The sequence below is a fragment of the Aquarana catesbeiana genome, linkage group LG02, assembly GCF_042186555.1.
Source record: "Aquarana catesbeiana isolate 2022-GZ linkage group LG02, ASM4218655v1, whole genome shotgun sequence".
NCBI classification, from domain to species: Eukaryota; Metazoa; Chordata; class Amphibia; order Anura; family Ranidae; genus Aquarana; species Aquarana catesbeiana.
In genome coordinates this window covers 266156446-266179545 of record NC_133325.1, presented here as the reverse complement: position 1 = coordinate 266179545, position 23100 = coordinate 266156446, and the positions used below count along the sequence as shown (strand labels likewise).

At 44.9% G+C, this 23100-nt stretch overlaps 1 protein-coding gene across 2 annotated transcripts in view; it reads left to right on the top strand.

Annotated features, from left to right (window-relative positions):
- UGGT2 (UDP-glucose glycoprotein glucosyltransferase 2) overlaps positions 1 to 23100 on the top strand; it is a 670166-nt gene that overhangs the window by 264183 nt on the left and 382883 nt on the right. For both annotated transcript variants that reach the window (XM_073614383.1, XM_073614382.1), the window contains exon 19: positions 13072 to 13170. In XM_073614383.1, coding sequence (XP_073470484.1) covers positions 13072 to 13170 — 99 coding nt within the window. The remainder of the gene's footprint in view (positions 1 to 13071; positions 13171 to 23100) is intronic.

Sequence of the window (23100 nt, the reverse complement as noted above, 5' to 3'; positions counted from 1 at the left end):
TGTTCAGACTCCTGTAGCTTAAGTACTAGTCAGCAGAACCACTGTGCAAAAAAGTGAGTGAAAAGGGTTCCCTTTGGGGTGAAGGTGGCTCCTACTTTTTTTTTTTTATCAAAAAGGTCACTGGTGGGTAAAAGCACTGTTATTACAAAATAAGATACACTATCCATTTAAGAAATCTACCATAAACACAGCATAAATTCAAGTGAATATAACATTGACACGATTTTACAATATAATCATGTACAAATATCAGAGAAGATAAAGTGAAAATCACATAAAAAGTTAAAACAACCACTCTGTGTAAAAAATGTCACTAAAGTGAACTGGTTCATTGATAAAAAAAAAAAAAAAAAAAAACAACAAAGCGAAAAAGAAAAAAAAACACTCTGATGGTCTACAATCCCAGACCATGAGGTGCACACACTCCTTACCAGAAAAATTGGCTTCTAGGTTATAGGAGATCATGGTTGTGGTATCATTCCTTAAGGGATAGCGCACCTTAATTTGTATTCAGTATTTTGTCTAGTATTCTGACGCTAGAGTGCTGTTGTCTTACGCTTTGTTTATTTATTCTTTGGTCACTTTGAGCTTTAAGCTTTTCTATATTTTAAAAGCAACCTGTTGCCTAGCAAACACAAGGGGAGGATTCCTGTGGTTAAGTTTCCAACCTCTACTCAGGGGAAGGATGCTTTTTGTTCCTCACAGGCCTTCCAAGCCCACATCAGTAAAGCTGTTTACATGCAAACCTTGGAATCCCAAGTCGGTTAAGCATATTTCCAAGCCCTCTGCACAATTACAGGACACCTCCACTTCTTCAAGTATGATTTTTCATGCGGGTCCTGGATCTGATAGTGACCTCTTTTTAAGCTAGTGCCATATGCCCAGACTCATTCCAGGCCATTACAGCACAACACTTTCACCATGTCGGACATATAAACTTCTTCTCTGGGTCACTCTATGTGCCTGTTGGCTGAGGCCAGAAACTCCTTCTCATTGTAGATACATGATCTGGTGCTGGAGTCAGGGAAGTTTTTTTTGCATTGAATTATACAGTGATCATGTCAGTTGCTAGCCTGTTAGATTGGAAAAGCAAAGGTACAGGGAATTTAGTCACTGTAGAAATCCCATCTTCCTATGAACTTTCTAGCGCTCAGAGCGGTTTGCCTAGTCCTTCAGAAGTGGACAAATTACCTTTGGGAACTGCCAACATGGGTTTAGTCAGATGCTATGGCTGTGGTTTACATCAATCATCAAGGCAGGACCAAAAGTCGAGCAGCTCAGAGGGAAGTAGACCTGATTCTGCTCTGACCAGAACGTTATGTTCTGGCCTTGTCAAATATAATAAATCTTAGAAAGTATTAATGACTAAGAGGGTAGATAAGGGATTTTAAAGGTGCCACACACAAGATATATCAAAATACATTTTTATTATAATCGTTAAAATATTTTATCAGATAAAAACACTGAAAAGGGATTTATTCATACAGAACTGCTGCAGTGTATTCATCTTTACTTGTTTCGCCAGACTATGGCTTCTTCAGGAGATTTTGCTAGAGTATTGCATAACAGTTCACTATAAAAGAGCAATATATTAGTGTACAGATACATCAACATAGAATAATACAAAAAATCTGCAATTGAACATTCAATCATCAATATACATTGACACAAATGAGGGAAATTTAAATCCCTAAGGCCGGGTTCACACTGGTACAACACGACAGTAGTACCACTTTGGATCCAACATTTCCCTGCGACTTGAAGTCCGACTTCAATGAACAGGGATCCGACTTTGATCCCCGACAATACCCGGCACTGTGTCTGGTATGAATCTTTAGGGTGAACTCCACGCAGAATGTAAAAAAAAAGGCATGGGTTCCCCCACAAAGAGCATACCAGGTCCTTTGGTCTGGTATGGATTTTAAGGGGAACCCCCACACAGAAAAAATGGCGTGGGGTCTCTCCCAAAATCCATACCAGACCCTTATTCGAGCACTGCCCGGCAGGTCAGGAAAGGGGGTGGGGACAAGTGAGCGGCCCCCTCCCTCCTGTACCGTATCAGGCCACATGCCCTCAACATGTGGGTGGGTGCTTTGCGGCAGGGGGGCCCTGCCCCCCCCACCCCAAAGCACCTTGTCCCTATGATGATGAGGACAAGGGGCTCTTCCCGACAACCCTGGCGGTTGGTTGTCGGGGTCTGCTGGTGGGGGGGCTTATTGGAATCTGGAAGCCCCCTTTAAACAAGAGGGCCCCCAGATCCTGGCCCCCCACCCTATGTGAATGAGTATGGGCTATATTGTACCCCTACCCATTCACTTAAAAAAAAAAAAAAATGTCAAAAATAAAACACATTACACATGTTTTTAAAGTAATTTATTAAGGCAGCTCTGTTGTCTCTTCCGATTTCTTCTCCCCTCTCCGGCTCTTCTGCCTCCTCCACCGACAGGTCTTCTCCGCTCATGTCTTCTAGCCCTCTCCGCTTCTTTTCCCTCTGTCTGCTGTCTTTGTCTTCTCCGCTAGCTTCTCTCTCTTTTGTTCACTCTTTTGCCCGGTCTTCTCCGCTGTCTTCTCCCTCTGCTGTTCTTCCGATGTTGACCCGATGCTCTCTCCCGCTCTAATGCCGGGTGAGCGGTGTGCCACTACTTAAATTGGCATTGGGTGGGGTCACTGTGTGACTCATCCGGAGGCCCCGCCCCTTATGACATCACCACCCGGGGCATGTGCGGTGACGTCTTAAGAAGCGTGCTTCCGGTGACCCCGCCCCATGCCAATATTAGCGGGCAAAAGAGCGAGAAGACAGCGGAGGAGACCCGACAGAAGACAGTGGACAGAGGGAGAAGAACTGGAGAGGAGAGAAGAACCAACAGAGGCAAAAGACGTCAGACGAGGACACAGAAGAGCCAGGGAGGGGAGAAGAGATCGAAAGAGACACCGGAGCTACCTAATAAATTACTTTAAAAACATGTAATGTGTTTTATTTTTTACACTTTTTTAAAAAAAAGGGATGAAAGGGATGAAAGGGTAGGGGTATAATGTATCGCATACTCATTCACATAGGGTGGGGGCCGGGATCTGGGGGTCCCCTTGTTAAAGGGGGCTTCCAGATTCCGATAAGCCCCCTGCCCGCAGACCCCGACAACCAACGGCAAGGGTTGTCAGGAGGAGGCCCTTGTCCTCATCAATGTGGGGTCAAGGTACTTTGGGGCCCCCGCCCCAAAGCACCCACCCCCCCATGTTAAGGGCATGTGGCCTTGTACCGTTCAGAAGGGGGGTGCTCGCTCGTCCCCACCCTCTTCCCTGACCTGCCAGGCTGTGCTTAAATAAGGGTCTGGTATGGATTTGGGGGGGGGGGGGGGGGGACCCATGCCGTTTTTTTTTTTCATTTGGCGTGGAGTTCCCTTTCAAGATCATCAGAGCACAAGTCGCATGCCAAAGTCGGGTTGGTTAAGACGGCGATCCGACTACAGTGATATTCAGTGTGTTGAAGTATGACCAAAGTTGGACCAAAGTAGTGCAGGGAGCATTTTCAAAGTCGGACCATTAAGATGGCTCCCATAATGAAACATTGATTTTCACACGTCATGCAACATAAGCTCCCAATGTCAAAGCGTTTGTCGTATCAGTGTGAACCCGGCCTAATACAAGTGAGCACACATACTTATGGGTGAACTTGGGGAATTCCCTCACCTTATTGTTTAATAAATAAATGCCTGACAATCCAAAATCAGTTGCTGCACCGGGACATCAGTGACCGCAGAGGGGAAAACAGGAACCCAAATTTAATTATTTATTTATTAAAATGCTTAACCTACGCAGTCTTACCTGAAGGCCTGATGCACAAATGACACAACCACTGCCTGAGGGGGGGCAGGAACACAACCTTAAATAAATCATATTATTATTATTATTATACAGGATTTATATAGCGCCGACAGTTTACGCAGCGCTTTACAACATTAGGGCAGACAATACAAGTACAATACAATTCAATACAGGAGGAATCAGAGGGCCCTGCTCGTTAGAGCTTACAATCTAGGAGGGAGGGTCAAGTTATACAAAAGGGTAATAGCTGTGGGGGATGAGCTAATGGAGAAAATAGTGCAGTTATTAGATGGAGGCAGGATAGGCTTCTCTGAAGAGGAAAGTTTTCAGGGATCGCCTAAAAGTGGATAAATTTGGAGACAGTCTGACAGATTGGGGAAAATCATATCATAAATCATAGTTAACTATATCCTAATATAAGACCAAGAAAGGGAAAAAGGAATATTATACCTCAACATGACATAAATTTATAAGAAATCCAAAGAGTAGAAATCAAAGTTTAAATTTGAAATCACTATCGGACTTTGTTGATCCAAGAATGAAGTTGTAGGTATGAAACAAACCAAAGATCTCCCAGTGGTGCTAAAACTAAAACATTAACAGAGTAATAGGTGCAATATCCCTTTAAAACACATTGTGTTGCCACAGATTAGCAGACACGATCTTGTCATTATACTCACGATTTGTCACCCTCAAGGCAGAGCTGCAGCATGAAGCTGACATGTCCAGGCACCCCTTTTTAACCCCCCCCCCCCCACGCAATCCAATGGCACTGTGAGAGATGCAGATGTCAAACAATTGACGGAAATGACATCACGCATGCGCGATTGGTCAGTCGGCGACATGATGGAAAAGGGACTGATGCCCATAACGGGCATAAACAAGAAATCCTGCCAGCCAGCCTCGGCATCACTGTGAAGGAACAACCGGATGGGCCTCAGTGGATGGAGTAAGGGGGACATACACTACTGCAAATGGCAGCATATAGGCGCCAACGGAGAGAGACCCAGGAAAGTCTGGCTCCCCCCAGTGGCACCCTGGGCGTTCATACGGTCACCCATCCTCCGGTAGAAAGTATTATTTTAATGAAAGTAGTTGATGTTTGGAATAGATTTAGAGGCAGACAGTTAACAGTACAGTTAACAGAAAAAAATATATAAATATAAATAAATGATAAAAATAATTTGATTTAAATAAAATGGGGCAGACTCATGTGGTCTTTTTTTAAGTCGTCACTCTTCTATGTTTCTATGTCAGACATGCTTTTTCTAGAAAATTGGCAGGCAGGCAGGCCGATTTTCCTTTTTGCCAGCAGCTGGATATGGGAGAATGGTTTAAATTTCAATGCAGATGGACGCAGAGAGAAAAAGTAAAAGTGCAGTCTGGGACTAGTTCTCTTCTCAAACATCTCCAGGAAAAGCAGCAGTGTGCAACACATGGACAAACAATGTAAGCATGGGATCAACAACTGCAAAAAGCAAAAATACGTCAAATCTTTGGGCCCATCTAAGAGTTCATCATGTTGAATTATATAATTAAGCTCAGAGAAAACAAACTGAATCACATAGTGAAATACCACAATCCCACCAAACATCAATAAAAGATATGTTTCGGAAAAAAAGCTAAGTGGCTACATTTGGATGGAAGATCCCAACAGCTGGACAAAGCAATCACAGATGATGGTTACGGATAACCAGCCATTTACAATGGTGTCTGACTCTGCATATCAGCAGTTGATGTCCATAGCTGAGCCAAGGTACCCACTGAAGAGTGAAAAGTATTATCGTATTTGCGAAAGTAAAGGCTATGTTACAACCAGAGCATGCTGGCAACTCACTCTCATTCACGACTGAATGTTCCTGCCGAAAGGTCAAATGAAGAGCATGTTACTAATGTGCAAGAGCGAGATGCTGCAAAAACAGACAAATGTCAAAAAAGACAACTAGCAGAAGACAATCTTCATCGTGTTCAAATTGATGCCATGTTCAACGTGTTATTGGGGCCTCATGCGGAGGATTCTTCTGTGCATCAGTAATCAGCCTGGAGGATGATCTTCATCTCTAGTTGAAGAAATCAGTAATTTGACAGAAGTGTGGTGATCCTCTTCAGTGGTGGAAAGAAAATGAGTCACGCTACAAAAGACTTGCCTCTCATGCTGGAAGATACCTCTCTGCTCCTCCTTCATCTGTACCAAGTGAGCGTGTTTTTAGTGAAGTGTCAGCAATGTATGAAAAAAACAGAACCTGTTTAACAGGTGAAAATACTGCAATGTTATGCTTTCTGCACTATAATATTGTTCTACTTAACTGGGAGTATTGAAGAAAGTGTAGTAGTGTCAGTGCAGTGGGGCAGATTTACTAAAACTGGAGCACTCAGAATCTGGTGCAACTGTGCATGGTAGCCAATCACTCAGCTTCTAACTTCAGCTTGTTCAATTAAGTTTTGACAATAAAACATGGAAGCTGATTGGTTTCTGTGCAGAGCTGCACCAGATTTTGCTCTCTCCAACTTTAGTAAATCTCCCCCTATGTGTCCTGTCCACTGTCTAGCATTTTGCACTGCATGCTCTGCAGCAACAGTCAGTTATACTTGTTCTATGTTTTGGGAAGCCATTTAAGAAGTTATTCTTTTTCAAGTACTTTATTTTTCCCAGTTGTTTTACTTTTAGACCTTGTTCATCACACCATGGTGCACTGCAGACAGAAATGCCAGTTTTGAAATCTGTGTGTGTTTTTCTCTACCATCAGTTTTCATGCAGGTATGGTGTGAAGAACAAGCCCTTAATGTTTAATTTTTAATAAACATTAACATGTTTAGTTTATACATGATTTTTGAATAAAATTGGTGTTATTTCTGAAAAGTTTCAATGTAAAAAATATTGGGCCAATAATATCAGCTATCGGCCGGAAAGGTGGCCGAAATATCAGTATTGTATCGGCAACGAAAAAACAATATTGGTCGATCCCTAGTATTGATATCTAATTGTTAGTCAGACCCCGCTTACCCTGGACGGGATCAAACTGTAATGCCCCGTACACACGGTCGGATTTTCCGATGGAAAATGTCCGATCGGAACGTGTTGGAAATTCCGACCGTGTGTGGGCTCCATCGGACATTTTCCATCGGATTTTCTGACACACAAAGTTTGAGAGCAGGAGATAAAATTTTCGGACAACAAAATCCGATCACGTCAATTCCGACCATGTGTGGCCTGTTCCGATGCACAAAGTGCCACGCATGCTCAGAAGAAATTCCGACACGGAACAGCTCGGTCAGGTAAAATGAGCGTTCGCAATGGATACAGCACTTTCGTCACGCTGCAATGTTAAAAATTGTTTAATACAGCGCACTCTCTTCTTCTTCTTCTTCTTCTTTATAATGGGACAAGAATTAAGTAGTTTTGCTGCTCATATTCACACACACTTCTCACAAACTAATTTCTTTACTATTTATCGGGATTCCCTCAATATATTTTGATATATTTTGATTTGTCACATCTGACATCATTATTTTTTTTTTTTTTTGGTTTTTAAGGCCGATTAATTTTTTTAGGGTTTGTATTTTTTTCAATGCGTATTTTTGGTTTTTGGGATTTTTCTTTGTACTCGTGAAAATTTTTGTGTGTGTTTTTTGGGTCAAGTTACCACAACACCATTAATATGTTCTATTTAATCTGTAGGAGATTGTTTGGTGTTGTTGTCCCTTGTTAATTTCACATTTTATGTTAGAAATGTACCTGAATCGTCACCAACAAACTGTCCTTTTTTGATGAAAACACACATAGGAGAGTATAATTTCCCAAATAAAAAACTTTTATTAAGGGCTCACAACTAAACAAAGAGGGAGGCAACGCTGGAGAAACAGCAGAAATGGGTGAAGCCTTGGACCCCCAGGGCAGACAACAATAATTTTCACGCAAAATTGGTGGCCTGAGGAGTCCTTATCTAAGGGAGGGCAGTCTGGTCCAGAAGTCCCAGAGATCCGGAAAGCAGCAGATGACATACATGTCCCCAGGCTGTGGTCATACAAGAGACTGCAGCTTTTGGCAGACCAGACTGAACCCAGGGCAATCACTCTCTGGTCTTCTTTCCACGCCTCCTTCCACGCTGTGGTTGTGGTGGTGGAGTTCTGGCAGCAGGAGGAGGAGGAGGAGGAGGATGGTCCAACTCAATCACGTCGGTCTTCTTGGGTGTTAGTTCCCCACTCACCCCCTTACTTAGGACTTTATAAAGCAGGTCCTCACACAGCTTGCGTTGACCCTCCTGCATGCCCTGCAGTTTTGTGGCAGCCATGCAGGCAAAGGCCTCTTCAGGAGTGGGTAAGTCTCTCATAGTACCACAGCCTGGGGACATAAACGTCATCTGCTGCAGCTCCGGACCTCTGGGAATCTATGACCTTCTTGCGCTCCCTAAGATAAGTGCTCCTCAGACCACCAATTTTGGTTTTTAAATAGGGGATGGTTGCTGTGGGGACCACCGGCTTCACCAACTCCAGCAGTTTCTCCAGCGCTGCCTGCCTCTTTTGTTTATTATTGTAATGGGGATATTTCACCTGCCACAGACAGGGCAGCTCCCTGTATTTGTCTATGAATAGGGGGAGGAAGTTGTGGTCATTGAAGCCATCCATTTTCTCTGCAAGACACAACACAAGACAAACCCTAAGGTCAGGCCAAACTCTCCTAATCTTGTTAAAATCTAGGCTTCTATTTCGAAGCAGTATAGGCCCAAGTTAAAATCTTACCTTTGTTATCACGATCGGCGCTTTCGATGCTCCTTCCTCCGCTCACAGAGCTTTATACACACTGCGCATGCGTGTAACTCCACCCGCCCCTGACGTTCTTTCTAGTCTATTCCCCGCCCCTTTTGTTAAATTTGTGTGCATCTTCCAAATTTGCATTTTCCTGGGGTGACTTCACCCCATCTGAATGCAATATCAAACACAGTTCTTAAATACTCATGTCTGATATTGCCTTCAGGTTCTACCAAATGTGAACTTTGTAAGTTCAAGATTTGTGTCTTTCTTGTTGGTTTTACACATGCCTGTTTTATCTTAAATAAATGGACCTTTATCTGGTTTCTAATGCTACCTCAAAAATTGAAAAACAACAAACACGTGTGTTTGTTAGAAAAACCTTTGCGAAATGCACATGTGATTGTGCAGGTATTAAAGAGATTGTTAATCAAGAATGTGTGGATTATTGTGTCAACGCTAATAAAACACTTTGTTGCTGATGTAATTGGTGTTTTCTATGAAAATGGGGGTTATTTCCTAATGGCAAATCTTCTTTGCACTACAAGTGCAGTTTCAGTGCAGTTGCAAGTGCACTTGTAGTGAAAAGTGTCTTTGCCTTTAGTAAATAACACCCAACAGTGCTTTGTATAAGGTTACACAATCACGCCATTTTCTGGACTCAAAACATTTCTGTCAGGGTAAGCTAAAACAAACACAAGCAGTAAATGTCCACAAAGAATTTATTTTTTTTGCTTTTTTATTTGAAAAAGGCTTCACAAATTTGAAGGCATATTGATGGCCCCCCTACCCGCAAAGAACTCCAGGTATCGTAACCGGACATCACGGGCACTCAGGGAGGGCAAGCCAGGACGGCCGCTTTCAAGCGCCGTCGTTGTTTCAGGTATCACTCCGGCCTCAGGCCCAACTGAGCCAGCATAGTTGGCCGAATGTTTCCGTAAAACGTTATGGAGAATACAGCACGCCATGATTATATGACTAAGTTTATACTCCGCCATATGGATAGGTGTCAGAAATAGGAGGAACCGGCTGGCCAGGATTCCAAATGTGTTCACCACTCTTCGGGCTCTGGCCAGCCGGTAATTAAAAACCCTCTGTTCCGGGATGAGGGTCCTCATAGGGAATGGCCGCATAAGGTGGTCCCCCAGCGCAAACGCTTCATCAGCAACGAACACGAATGGGAGTCCTTCCACATTGTCCTCTGGAGCTGGCAAGTCCAAGCTGCCATTCTGGAGACGCCTGTAGATCTCCGTCTGGGCGATGACTCCACCATCGGACATCCGGCCATTCTTCCCCACGTCCACATACAAGATGTCGTAATTAGCCGACACCACCGCCAACATCACAATACTATTGAACCCCTTATAGTTGAAATAGTACGACCCCGAGTTGGGTGGTGGGATGATGTGGACATGTTTCCCATCAATTGCCCCTCCGCAGTTAGGAAAGTCCCACCGCTGGGCAAAGTGGGAGGCCACAGTCTGCCATTCCTGTGGCGTGGAAGGAAACTGTTGAGGAAAAAAAAAAATGTATATTTTTGCTCCGAAACATGGCAAGCAGATTAGGCACAAACATTCTGGGGCAACCTCCAGATAGCATTTATTAAGGGGAATTTAACAACACCAAAGTATAAGGTACACCTATCATATCCCCCCCCCCCCCCCCTCTCATGGGCCATTTCTAACATTATGGGGGGTGTGGAAATCTTGGACAGGTAACCCTCTTCACTTCATTTAGAGATGAATGTCTAAATACAGGGTATTACTTGGAACAGCCCCTCCTTAGTTACACTATTGGCAGCCCACTGGACAGGTAAGAAGTGTCCGAATACAAAGATATAAATACACACTGTACACATTTGAGCACATTTGAACATTCTGCTATTACCTGTCTCAAGATAATAATAGGATCTTAAAAATTCAAACAGTACCATTTGAAAGTATACAGGCAGGCCCTTGCACTACATGCTTTGGGGAATTCATCCATAAATCAGAGCACAAAAGAGATGGGTATAGTGTGTATGGGTTTGGCAAAGTCAGCAGATAGATGATTGAGGATAGATAGAGAATTGGGATCAGCTGACTTAGAAGTTGGGGGAGGGAGGGTTACTAAAAATGATTTGGGGACACCACAAAAAAAAAGCCTCTGCCACTCTGCCTGAATTTAAAGCAAAAATAACATTTAAAAACATTTTAGGGGGTGTTTGGGGTAAAGCACTACTATGGAGCTGATAAAATACATTGTTTTAAGTGACTACATGCGGTGAATATAGGGCCCGTAGAGCATGCTGGTAAGTGAAGGCAAATATGTATGAAGGACCTAAAAAATTAATTACATAAAAATCCAGTATGCATGAGGACAAAGGGGACATTCACAGCATATTACAATCATGGTAATTAGGGAATGAGGAAAGAAATACAATATATTATCAAACATTAAATACAATAAAATGTGATATTAAAGGATAAAAATCTTACCTTCATATACTCCTTCTGCAGGACCTGGATGATGGCAGAACAGGTCTCTGGGATAATGATCCCCAGAGCCTGGGGGGAGATGCCTGTCGAGAACTTCAAGTCCTGCAGACTTCTCCCTGTCGCCAAATACCGCAGGGTAGCGATGAGCCTCTGCTCCGGAGTGATGGCTTGCCTCATGCAGGTATCCTGCCTGCTGATATAGGGGGTCAGCGAAGCCAACAGACGGTGAAATACGGGGTCCGTCATCCTGAGAAAGTTCCTGAAATCATCAGGATTATTCTCACGGATCTCACGGAGCAAAGGCATATGAGAGAACTGGTCACGCTGAAGCAACCAATTCTTGGTCCATGAACTCCTCCCCACCCTGTTCATGGACTGGACTTGTGTCAAGGTCAGGACCCCAACACCAAGCTCCCGCACAGCACGAACTCTACGAGGAGTACGCATACGCAACATGGCTAGAAAACGGTCGGCTGCTCAGAACGAAGTAACAGAACGCACAGAAGAACAGCAAGGCCTGTGAAGAGCGACCTGAAAAACAGTAACGAACTAACAAGAACACAATGACTAATTAAAGTCACGCAGAACTTGCTTGCACGCACTGAAGAGCAGATACAAACCCACAAGCACAAACTGAATGGCAGAAAACGATCTGAAAACCACGAGTCTGAAAAAGCGCGAATCGTCTCTCACCAAACTTTTACTAACACGAGATTAGCAAAAGGAGCCCAAAGGGTGCCGCGCTTGGTTCTGAACTGGCCTTTTCTAGTCTCGTCGTACGTGGTTGGCGTCACCGCGTTGTTGGCGATTGGAAATTCCGACAACTTTGTGCGACTGTGTGTACGCAAAACAAGTTTGAGCCAACATCCGTCGGAAAAAATCCTAGGATTTTGTTGTCGGAATGTCCGATCAATGTCCGACCGTGTGTACGGGGCTTGACCAACAATTTAAAAAAAAAAAGGATTTTTAATACACTTGGTCGGGGCTCCTTTTGCATGAATTGTTGCTTCAATGCAGCATGGCATAGAGGCGATCAGCCTATGGCACTGCTGAGGTGTTATGGAAGCTCAGGTTTCTTTGATAGCGGCTTTCAGCTCATCTGCATTGTTGGGTCTGGTGTCTCTCCTCTTCCTCTTGACAGATTCTCTATGGGGTTTAGGTCAGGCGAGTTTACGAGGTCCCAGAGTCTGGAGGAAGAGTGGAGAGGCACAGAATCCAAGTTGCATGAGGTCCAGTGAGGTTTCCATAGTCTGTGATGATTTAGGGAGCAATGTCATCTGCTGGTGTTGGTCCACTGGGTTTTATCAAGTCCAAAGTCAGCGCAGCCCTCTACCAGGAAATTCTAGAGCACTTTGTTTCCCTCTGCAGACCAGCTTTATTGAAATGCTGATTTCATTTTCCAGCAGGACTTGGCACCTGCCCACACGGCGAAAAGTACCAATACCTGGTTTAATGATCATGGTATCACTGTGCTTGATTGGCCAGCAAACTCGCCTGAGCTAAACCCCATAGAGAATCTGTGGGGTATTGTCAAGAGGAAAATGAGACCAGACCCAACAATGCAGACGAGCTAAAAGCTGCTGTCAAAGCAACCTGAGCTTCCATAACACCTCAGCAGTGCCGCACGCTGATCGCCTCATTGATGCAGTAATTCAGCAAAAGGTGCCCCGACCAAGTATACTATACTGTACATAGACATACTTTTTTAGTAAGCCAACATTTCTGTATGAATTTTTTTTCTTTTTTTTTTTTTTTTTTTTATTGGTCTTATGTAATATTCTAATTTTCTGAGTTACTGATTTTTTTCTGACACTTTTTGAATAGAATTACTGAAATTAACTTTTTGGTGATATTCAAATTTTATGAGATGCACGTGTGTGTGTGTGTGTGTGTGTGTGTGTGTGTATATATATATCTATATATATATAGATATATATATAGAATATAATTTTTTTTTACTTTCTGTTTATAAAAAAAAATACTAAAGAGATGACTTGACTATACTTTTCTCTTCATCCTACAGGTAGATATAATTTTCAAGATTTTGAAACCTTTTCATACCTGGATTTGCAGGACAAAAGTGCAGTTGTTTCTGAAAACATGAAATATGTAACAAAAGAAGGTAATATTCCATTCCTTTTATATCTATTCAAAAAGCTACTCTCATGGTAATATATAAAACTGCCTTTAACCACTTGACAACTGGGCACTTAAACCCCCTTCCTAACCAGACCAATTTTCAGCTTTTGGTGCTCTCACATTTTGAATGACAATTACTCAGCCATGCAACACTGTATCTATATGAAATTTTTGTCCTTTTTTTCACACAAATGGAGCTTTCTTTTGGTGGTATTTAATCACCGCTGGGTTCTTTATTTTTTGCGCCGTAAAAGAAAAAAGACCGAAAAATCTGTAAAAAAATGCATTTTTCTTCATTTCTGTTATAATATTTTGCAAATTAGTAATTTTTCTTCATATATTTTGGCCAAAATTTATACCGCTACATATCTTTGGTAAAATTAACCCAAATCGGTGGATATTATTTGGTCTTTGTGAAAGTTATAGAGTCCAAAAGCTATGGTGCGAATATCTGAAAATTGATCACACCTGAAGTACTGACGGCCTATCTAATTTCTTGAGACCCTAACATTCCAGAAAAGTACAAATACCCCCCAAATGATACCTTTTTGGAAAGAAGACATTCCAAGGTATTTAGAAAGATGCATGGTGAGATTTTTGAAGTTGTCATTTTTTCCCACAATTCTTTGCAAAATCAAGGTTTTTTTTTTCCTTTTTTTTTTTTCCACAAAATTGTCATATTAGCAGGTTATTTCTCACACACCACATATGCATACCACAAATTACACCCCAAAACACATTCTGCTATTACTCCCGAGTACGGCGATACCACATGTGTGAGACTTTTACACAGCGTGGCCACATACAGAGGCCCAACATGCAGGGGAGCACCTTCAGGCGTTCTGTAGCTCCCAGGCCAATTCTGACATTTCTCTCCTACATGTAAAAATCATCATTTATTTGCTAGAAAATTACATAGAACCCCAAAACATTATATATGTTTTTTTAGCAAAGACCCTAGAGAATACAATGACGGTCGTTGCAACTTTTTATCTCGCACGGTATTTGCGCAGCAATTTTTTTAACGCGTTTTTTTTGAGAAAAAAACTGTTTTGTGCTTTACAAAAACCAAAACAGTAAAGTTAGCCTAATGTTTTTCCATAATGTGAAAGATGAAGTTATAGTGAGTAAATAGATACCCAACATGTCACATTTCAAAATTGCACGCGCTTGTGGAATGGCGCCAAACTTTGCTACTCAAAAATCCCCATAGGTGACGCTTTAATATTTTTTACTGGTTACATGTTTTGAGTTACAGAGGAGGTCTAGGGCCAAAATTATTACTCTCGCTCTACCGATCGCAGCGATACCTCACATGTGTGGTTTGAACACGGTTTTCATATGTGGGCGGGACTTACGTATGCGTTCGCTTCTGCATGCGAGCACGCAGGGACAGGGGCGCTTTAAAATTTTTTTATTTTTTTTTATTGTTCATTTTACTTTATTTATTTTAGTTTGATGCTTTTTTCCAAAAAAAAAAATTTTTGACCACTTTTATTCCTATTACAAGGAATATAAACATCCTTGTAATAGGAATATGGCATGACAGGTCCTCTTTACAGCGAGATATGGGGTCAATAAGACCCCACATCTCACCTCTAGGCTGGGAAGCCTGAAATTTAAAAAAAAAAAAAAAACGATCCTGGCTTCGATCGTAGCGGTGAGTCGGTAGAAGCGCGGGAGGGGGGGACATCCCCTCTCGCCTCCCGTAAGAACGATCAAGCAGTGGAACAGCTGCTATGATCGTTCTCATGGTGTAGGGAATCGCCGGCTGAAAAAGCCGATATCTGAATGATGCCTGTAGCTGCAACCATCATTCAGATATCTCCGCACAAAGTCAAGGACGTTGTATGACGGCCGGTGGGCGGGAAGTGGTTAAAACGCATTTTTTTTTTAACACAAAGTTGTCCATTTATACAATATTTCTACCACATAACATGTACATACCAAAAATGACACCCCAAAATAGATTCCCCTGCTCCTCCTGAGTACGGCGATACCACATGTGTGAGACTTCCACAGCCTGGCCACATACAGAGGCCGAGTACAGCTGAGCATGGCTCGGTATGGCGGGGTATTGCGGAGTATGGCGGGGTATTGCGGAGTATGGCGGGGTATGGCGGGGTATTGCGGAGTATGGCGGGGTATTGCAGAGCATGGCAGAGTATGGCGGAGTATTGCGGAGTATGGCGGGGTATTGCAGGGTATTGCAGGGTATGGCAGAGTATGGCAGAGTATGGCGGGGTATGGCGGGGTATTGCGGAGTATGGCGGGGTATGGCGGGGCATGGCGGGGTATGGCGGGGCATGGCAGAGTATGGCGGGGGCATGGCAGGGTATGGCGGGGGCATTGCAGAGTATGGCGGGGGCATTGCAGAGTATTGCGGGGGAATTGCAGAGTATTGCGGGGGAATTGCAGAGTATGGCGGGGGCATTGCAGAGTATGGCGGGGGCATTGCAGAGTATTGTGGGGGTATTGCAGAGTATTGTGGGGGTATTGCAGAGTATTGTGGGGGTATTGCAGAGTATTGTGGGGGTATTGCAGAGTATTGTGGGGGTATTGCAGAGTATTGCACAGCATTGCAGAGTATTGTGGGGGTATTGCAGAGTACTGCACAGCATTGCAGAGTATTGTGGGGGTATTGCAGAGTATTGTGGGGGTATTGCAGAGTATTGCACAGCATTGCAGAGTATTGTGGGGGTATTGCAGAGTATTGCACAGCATTGCAGAGTATTGTGGGGGTGTTGCAGAGTATTGCACAGCATTGCAGAGTATTGTGGGGGTGTTGCAGAGTATTGCACAGCATTGCAGAGTATTGTGGGGGTGTTGCAGAGTATTGCTCAGCATTGCAGTGTAGTGGGGATGGCTGAGCATGGATGGATGGATGCCTGGATGTCTCTGTGCAGCGCTGTGGGCACTACACATACAGCCCACAGCGCTGCAGACATCCCTCCACCCCGCTCACTGTGTACCGATCGGTACACAGGCGGGGAGGAGAGGAACCGGCGTCATCAGATGACGCCGGTCTGTTTACATGTGATCGCGCCGTCATTTGACGGCGCGATCACATGGTAAACGGCCGCGATCAGCGGCCATTTACCGGGATCCGTGATGCGCCGGGTCCTCCGGACCCGGCGGTCACGGATGTGTTCGGGTGCGCGCCCCAGGGGGCGCGCGAGAGGGGAATTCTGGGAGGACGTCATAGTACGTCCACCCAGAGTTATCCAACCGCCCTGCAGCCGTCATTCGGCTATGGGCCGGTTGGTAAGTGGTTAAAACACCTCTAGCACCTCTAGGAAAACATGACCAGCAAAACTGAAATAGTTTCCTATTGTCCTTGATGACTCCGAATGGGGCATGATGGTTGTAGCTGATATGATAACTGGGACTCTTAAAGGTACACTTTAGTCAGAATTGAAAATTAAACCATTAAAGGCATAAAGGAAACAAATTCTGCCTGACAAGATCTTTTGGTTTACACCCAGGCATTTCTGTACCACACTAGTTTATCCCACTCTGTTTTGTCCGTAGTCTAGTTATTTGGGAGTGTCTTTTGATTATCTCTTTGTAGAAGTTTTTTTCCAGACAAACCCATGAAAGGCTCCTTCCATTCTGTCAGGTACTGAAAGCTCAGTACACCAAATTTCAGTATCACTTAGTTTTTACATTCGCCAGTTTCATACCGACCTGGATATGTGCCAAGAGTTTGGCAGAGGATATTTAGACAATGATCCTTGGGTGATCTGATCCTCATCCTCATAGATAAATAATTATGAACTTTTTTTTTCCTTTAAAGAACTAACAAAACACTTTTATAACCAAAGTCATTCATGCCTATATGCCCAGGCCTAATTTAGCTGCCACACAGTGTTTTTTTTTAAGTGCAATAATACCATGACCAATTTGCATGCCTAATTATCTTTTCAGATATTTTTAAGGCTTTCATTTGGCAACAAAACATATAATAACTGCTTTGTTTTTTTTTGTTTTTTTTTGTTTTTTTTAGTTGAAACATTTGCAAAAATGTAAACTTTTGTTTTTCAAATCAATGTATTATTATTTTTAATAATACAACTAATTCTGACACTATTAATGGATGGCAGGGCAGATGAATACTGCAGGCTAACCAGTTCTGGACATTGCAAATAGCAAGATGTCTCCTTGAAATCGCCCCTTCGTTCCTAAGCCGTGTAATTGGATAGGTTTATCCTTCCTGTCCAACAACACCACTGGAAAGGAGATGAGTTTGTAATTGACAACGCTGGTCTCTGGGAGCAGGGGCCGCTCTGAAGACCCAGGGTTGCCATTTACAAAAATAAAACACACAGCCTGCAGAGCTGTGTGTTTATTAGTGGCTGTACATATACACAGCCTGACCAATGAATGACACAGTGCTGCAGTGTTATGCAACCTTTTAGTTTTATTGATTGACCAGCATTGTCAAAATGTGTTATACGGGGGGGCGTGGCTTGGACATGGCAGAGTGAAGAAGCTCATGGCTAGAGCTCCCAACTCGCCTATAACGGCTATTGAACCATTCAAATACTCCTTTTAACCTGCAATGACATACCGAAGAAGAAAGCAACCCAGGGGATCATCTAGAGCTAACCCGGCGGCTTCGATCAGTAGATTTCTCCAACACCCGGCTCCAACGGCGGCACAGCCAGCTGCAACACGTGGGGGAAGAGGATCGGAGGATTCTTCTGCCATACTCATGGCCGCCTCACGGAGCCAGGCCTCAAGTTCGCTGGAGGGGACACCTTCACTTTTGGCACCTCCACCAGGAAGCTTGAGCGGGTCTGAAGACTCTGCGAGGTCACGGCAAGACCCCATGAGGTCACGGCAAGACCCCACAAGATCGCGGCTAGTCGAAGCAGACATAAGGGCATTGCTGCTTGCATTGCCGACAAAAGCAGACATAGAGGCCATGATGCTGCGAATGGAGGAAAAACACCGCCGAGATATCCATGAACTTCAAAACACATTAGATGACAGACTTTGCACGGAGGAATCGGAGGTGAGCTCTCTGGGGCTCAGGGTCGCCCAGTTGGAGAGGGGACAGGTGGCCTTTCAGGAGCGCCTGGCAGAGTTACAACTTCAGGCTGAAGATTTCGAAAACCGCAGCCAACGAAACAATCTCTGGATCAGGGGATTACCTGAGGCGACGGGACCGGAAAACCTTCAAGAGTTGATTTTGGCGATCCTCCAGAGAGTCCTGAGCCCGGATCCTCCTGCTGTGATGGAGTTCGATAGGGTGCACCGCTCGCTGGGACCCAGGCCACAACATCCAGACCGTCCCGAGACATGATATGCCGTCTTCACCGCTACTCTCAGAAAGAGCAAGTGCTCCGGGCTGCTCGGTCCGGAGATCAGATCAACTTCGATGGAGCCCTTACCACCATCTTTCCAGACGTTTCGAGAGCAACACTGCAATGGCGGGCCATGCTAAAGCCTTTACTGGAGAAGCTAAGAAGGGCAGAGTTGCCATACCACTGGGGTTTCCCACTACAGTTGACGATTCGCAGGCGGAGCTCTTCCTTCACCTTGCGGCGTCATGCTAACCTTCAAGATCTATTCTCCTTCCTGGATATGGCTCCTTTTCCCCTGCCTGACTGGCTACAGCCCCTGCCGACAAGAGAGACCAGACCTACATCCCGAGCTCCTGGACAAGGCCTGCCTCGTAGGTCATCTAGACGGAGAAGAGGTGACCAGCTACCAGCAACCGCCCAAGACCCCAAAATGTGATCCGCATGAATTCGAACAGTGAGTGACTTTTTATTTTTGCTCCAGGTCCGCACATAACCTGCGTTGTTGAAAGTCCCCTTCATTGCCCTGGTTCCATTAACCTGTCTGGAGATGTAGAGGAGATCCCGCTGGCTTTGTGACAGGTGAATACGGGCGTCTCCCCTCCCTCCCACCTCCTCTCCCTATCTGGCGGTTTGCGAAGCTTAAAGGTGGCCTGGACAGACGGTGTGGGTCAATCAGGGGGAGGGGGACCTGCTAGGTACTTATAGAAAGGTGGGGGAATTCACCCTTTTCTCAGGTCCTAACCCGACAAACGGCACGTGAACCCTCCCATCCGGGCTCATGCTCCCTAGGAACTGACTTGACATCACGCTCTGGGAAGCTCTGAGGATCCTGCATGGGAAGTTGATAGGCTGACGGCATTTGCCAATTGCTGGTCGCCGTTGCTCTAGGCTGGGGGTTGCTTGTGGGGGAGGGGGGTGTGGGGAGCTCAATGGTGCAGGTACTACTTTTGATGTATAAATGAATTAACATGCTTAAAATGTATAAGTTTTATGCAATGCTTAGATCCCGCTTTTAGAAGTACCCTAAGATAGGGATGGCAAGGCTTCTTTAGCACCTAGTGGTTGGTTAGCAGCACTAAAAAATGCAATCCAAAAAGAGCTTGCCGTGAAAGGGGAGTTAGATCGACCACCCCTCATCTTTTTATGCACCGTCCTTCCCACCACTCTTGCCTCCCCTCCTTCTTTTCCCCTCCCTTCTTCCCTCGCCCCGACCTTTCCCCCCTCCTTCCCTTCCCCCTCCTCCCCCCCTCCTTCCCTTCCCCCTCCTCCCCCCCTCCTTCCCTCCCCCCTCCTTCCCCCCCTCCTTCCCCCTCCTTCCCCCCCTCCTTCCCTCTCCTTCCCCCCCCTTCCCTCTCCTTCCCTCCCTCCTTCCCTCTCCTTCCTTCCCTCCCTCCTTCCCTCTCCTTCCTTCCCTCCCTCCTTCCCTCCCTCCTTCCCTCTCCTTCCCTCCCTCCTTCCCTCTCCTTCCCTCCCTCCTTCCCTCTCCTTCTCTTCCCACTCCGTCCCACCCGTCTCCGCATTGTCTTTGGCCCTCCCCTCTCATTCTACTCCGCTGCCGGGGGCCCTCCCACATGGTCCTGGCAACTTAGCGCTCTGCCTTTGATTGGGCCATCCCCTCATTTGTGGATTGACATGCAGGCTGGGGGTGGGGGTTCAGGTAAACTGCCTATCGGGCCGTGGTTCGGATCCCTCGAGAACACTGATATCCTGCGGGGCTGAGCCGTGAGTCTAGCATCCTCTCTCCTGCACCCGGTGGGGGGGGGGGACATGGGATAGTTTAATGATCTCAGCGGGGGGAGGGTTCTGCTCTCCCCCCAAGTTGGCATTTTACACCGTCCTCCCCCGGGTATGAAGGGCCTGAGGCAATATAGAGGGGACAAGGAGTTTGGTTTATGTTTATGTGCAATGTGTTCATACTGGTTCATTTTGATCTGTCTTCTGTTTCTCCTCCCATATTTTAAAGGAAATAGGCTTGCTTGTTGTCATGAATCAAAAGGGGGGGAAAAAAAAGGATGATTGTTTTATTTTTATTTGGCTTGGTTTAATGGTTCTCCAATTAAATTAGGAACCGGACAATGCAAGAATATCAGAATAAGTTCTACTTTAAGGGTCCAATCTTGGGGGTGGGCCGCGCCTGGGTCACTGATCTGGTGACACTGGGGCAGCCGTTGCTTTACATCACCTATAGGCCGAAATGACGTGACCCCGCAAACACAGCTATGTCCGGCGATAACCATCATATGGCGCGGGTCGGGATAGCAAACCCCATTGTGTCCAACTACTTTCCCCACTTAGGGTTGCACCTGTAAGGTGACCTATCCTTGTGGGAGGTCCCTAGGGCGCACTGAGACTAGGTCTCACATACGCCATTGGCGTATTAGATTCTCATCCCCTACCACTACCTTCTGTACTAGCTCTCTTGCTTTCCTGATTTCTAGTTTCTGGTTTCTCTCCAGCTAGCACCCTTCCCTAACGTCCATCTTTCTCCTCTCTACTGCTTCCCCCCCCCCCCCTTTTTTTTTTTTTTTTTTTTGTTGTTTCTCTGATCTCTGGTGCCCGTCACAGCCATGCCAAACGATAAATCAAAGCTTGTCCGCTTAGTATCCATCAATGCGAAGGGGCTGAATACCTCGGAGAAGCGTTCCATCGTGCTAGCCAATTTAAAACATATGAAAGCTCACGTGTGTTTCCTTCAAGAGACACATTTCCGAAAAGACAAAACACCAAGACTCCATAACCGTTTCTTTCCAGCGGTGTACCATGGGTGCTCTTCTGGTTCCAAGTCAAAAGGGGTGAGCATCCTCATACGTAGCAATACCCCTTAGGCGTTGAAGGGGTCACGTATGAAGAAGGAAAGAGCCCGGCTGATAGTGGACCTTCTGGAAAAAATCAGAACCCTTGAATCTACCCATAAACAATATCTGTCATCCCAAGCCTTAATAGAGTTGACCGCCTTGCGAAACCAGCTCCGATCCCTGGCACTGGTCAAAGCCAAGGAGATGATCTCTAAATGCCGCCGTTCATTTTACGAGCATAGCAACAAATGTGGTAAGTTGTTAACTAGGGCCTTGAGAATACAGAAAGCCCACACATTTATCCCGGAAATTCTGAACGCCACTCACAAGAAAATCCACAGCACAGAGGGAATTGCCACTCTTTTCCGGGATTACTATAAAGACTTATATAATCTCCCATCTCTGCAGTCGGAAACAGATATAGCTACTGAAAAACAGGCAATTCAGGATTACTTACAGAAATCAGGCCTCCCACAGATCCCAGAAGAAGATTTGCGTGATTTGGACAAGCCAATCTCAGCTGAGGAAGTATCATTGGCACAGGCTCAAATGCAGCTGGGCAAGGCCCCGGGCCCAGACTGGTTCTTCCTCCTATACTATAGGACCTTCAGAGACCTTCTGACCCCACATTTCTTATCAGCATACAGTGCCGCAGGAGAGGGGGCGGTTCTTTCCAGAGACACATTGAGAGCACACATTTCTGTTCTTCTTAAAGAAGGGAAAGACCCATTACATTGTCAAAATTTTAGACCAATATCCCTATTAAATGTGGACCTAAAAATATTTACTAAAATCCTTTCAACACGCCTGATCAATTTGATTCCACTACTGATCCATGCCTATCAAGTAGGATTTATCCCAACAAGAGAGGCGCGGGATAAGACTACGAAGGCTATTAATCTGGTCCAGGCAGCAAAAATGCAGAAGATCTCAATGCTGCTTCTCTCGACAGAGAGAAGGCGTTCGATAGGATAAGTTGGCCATTCCTATTGGAAACATTACGATGTATAGGATTGAAAGAAAGAATGATGAGCTAGATTCAAGCCATTTATTCTTGCCCTTCGGCCCAAGTTAAGGTCAATGGCCACCTTTCTGACACTTTTAAAATATCGAACGGGACGAGACAGGTGTGTCCTTTGTCACCACTGATTTTTTGTTCTCACCCTCTAACCCTTTTTGCGAACTATTAGAAATAACCCAGATATTGGAGATGGCACTAAACGCCTCTTTGTCCCCGAAGGTAGCATCCTTCGCAGACGACCTTCTCTTTTTTTTGACCAAGCCCCTGGTATCAATCCCAAATCTTGTCAAAGAATTGAAGACGTATGAAGGTTTATCACATTATCGTATTAATTACCAGAAATCTGAAGCACTAGATGTAAACCCCACTACTCTGAGAAGACTTCCCTTTTTAATGGGCCACAACACATATTAAATATTTGGGAATCCTGCTACCCGGTAAGACAGAAGACATTTTTTCTATCAATTTCCCCCCGCTCTTGGCGGAAATAAAAAAAGATTTGAAGGAGTGGCAATAGGGCCTATTTACCTGGTTCGGACGCTGCAGTATAATAAAAATGAATATTATGCCCAGAATTCTATATCATTTTCAAGCACTGCCAATACAAATCCCTACCACCTTTCTGAAAACGATAAACAGAGTGATAACCAAATTCATTTGGGCCGGTAAAACTCCACGACTAGCACAAGAAATTCTTAGACTCACAAAATTGAAGGGTGGCATAGCTCTCCCAGACGCCATTTTATACCACACAGCTTGTCATCTAACCCGTATACTGGATTGGAGCA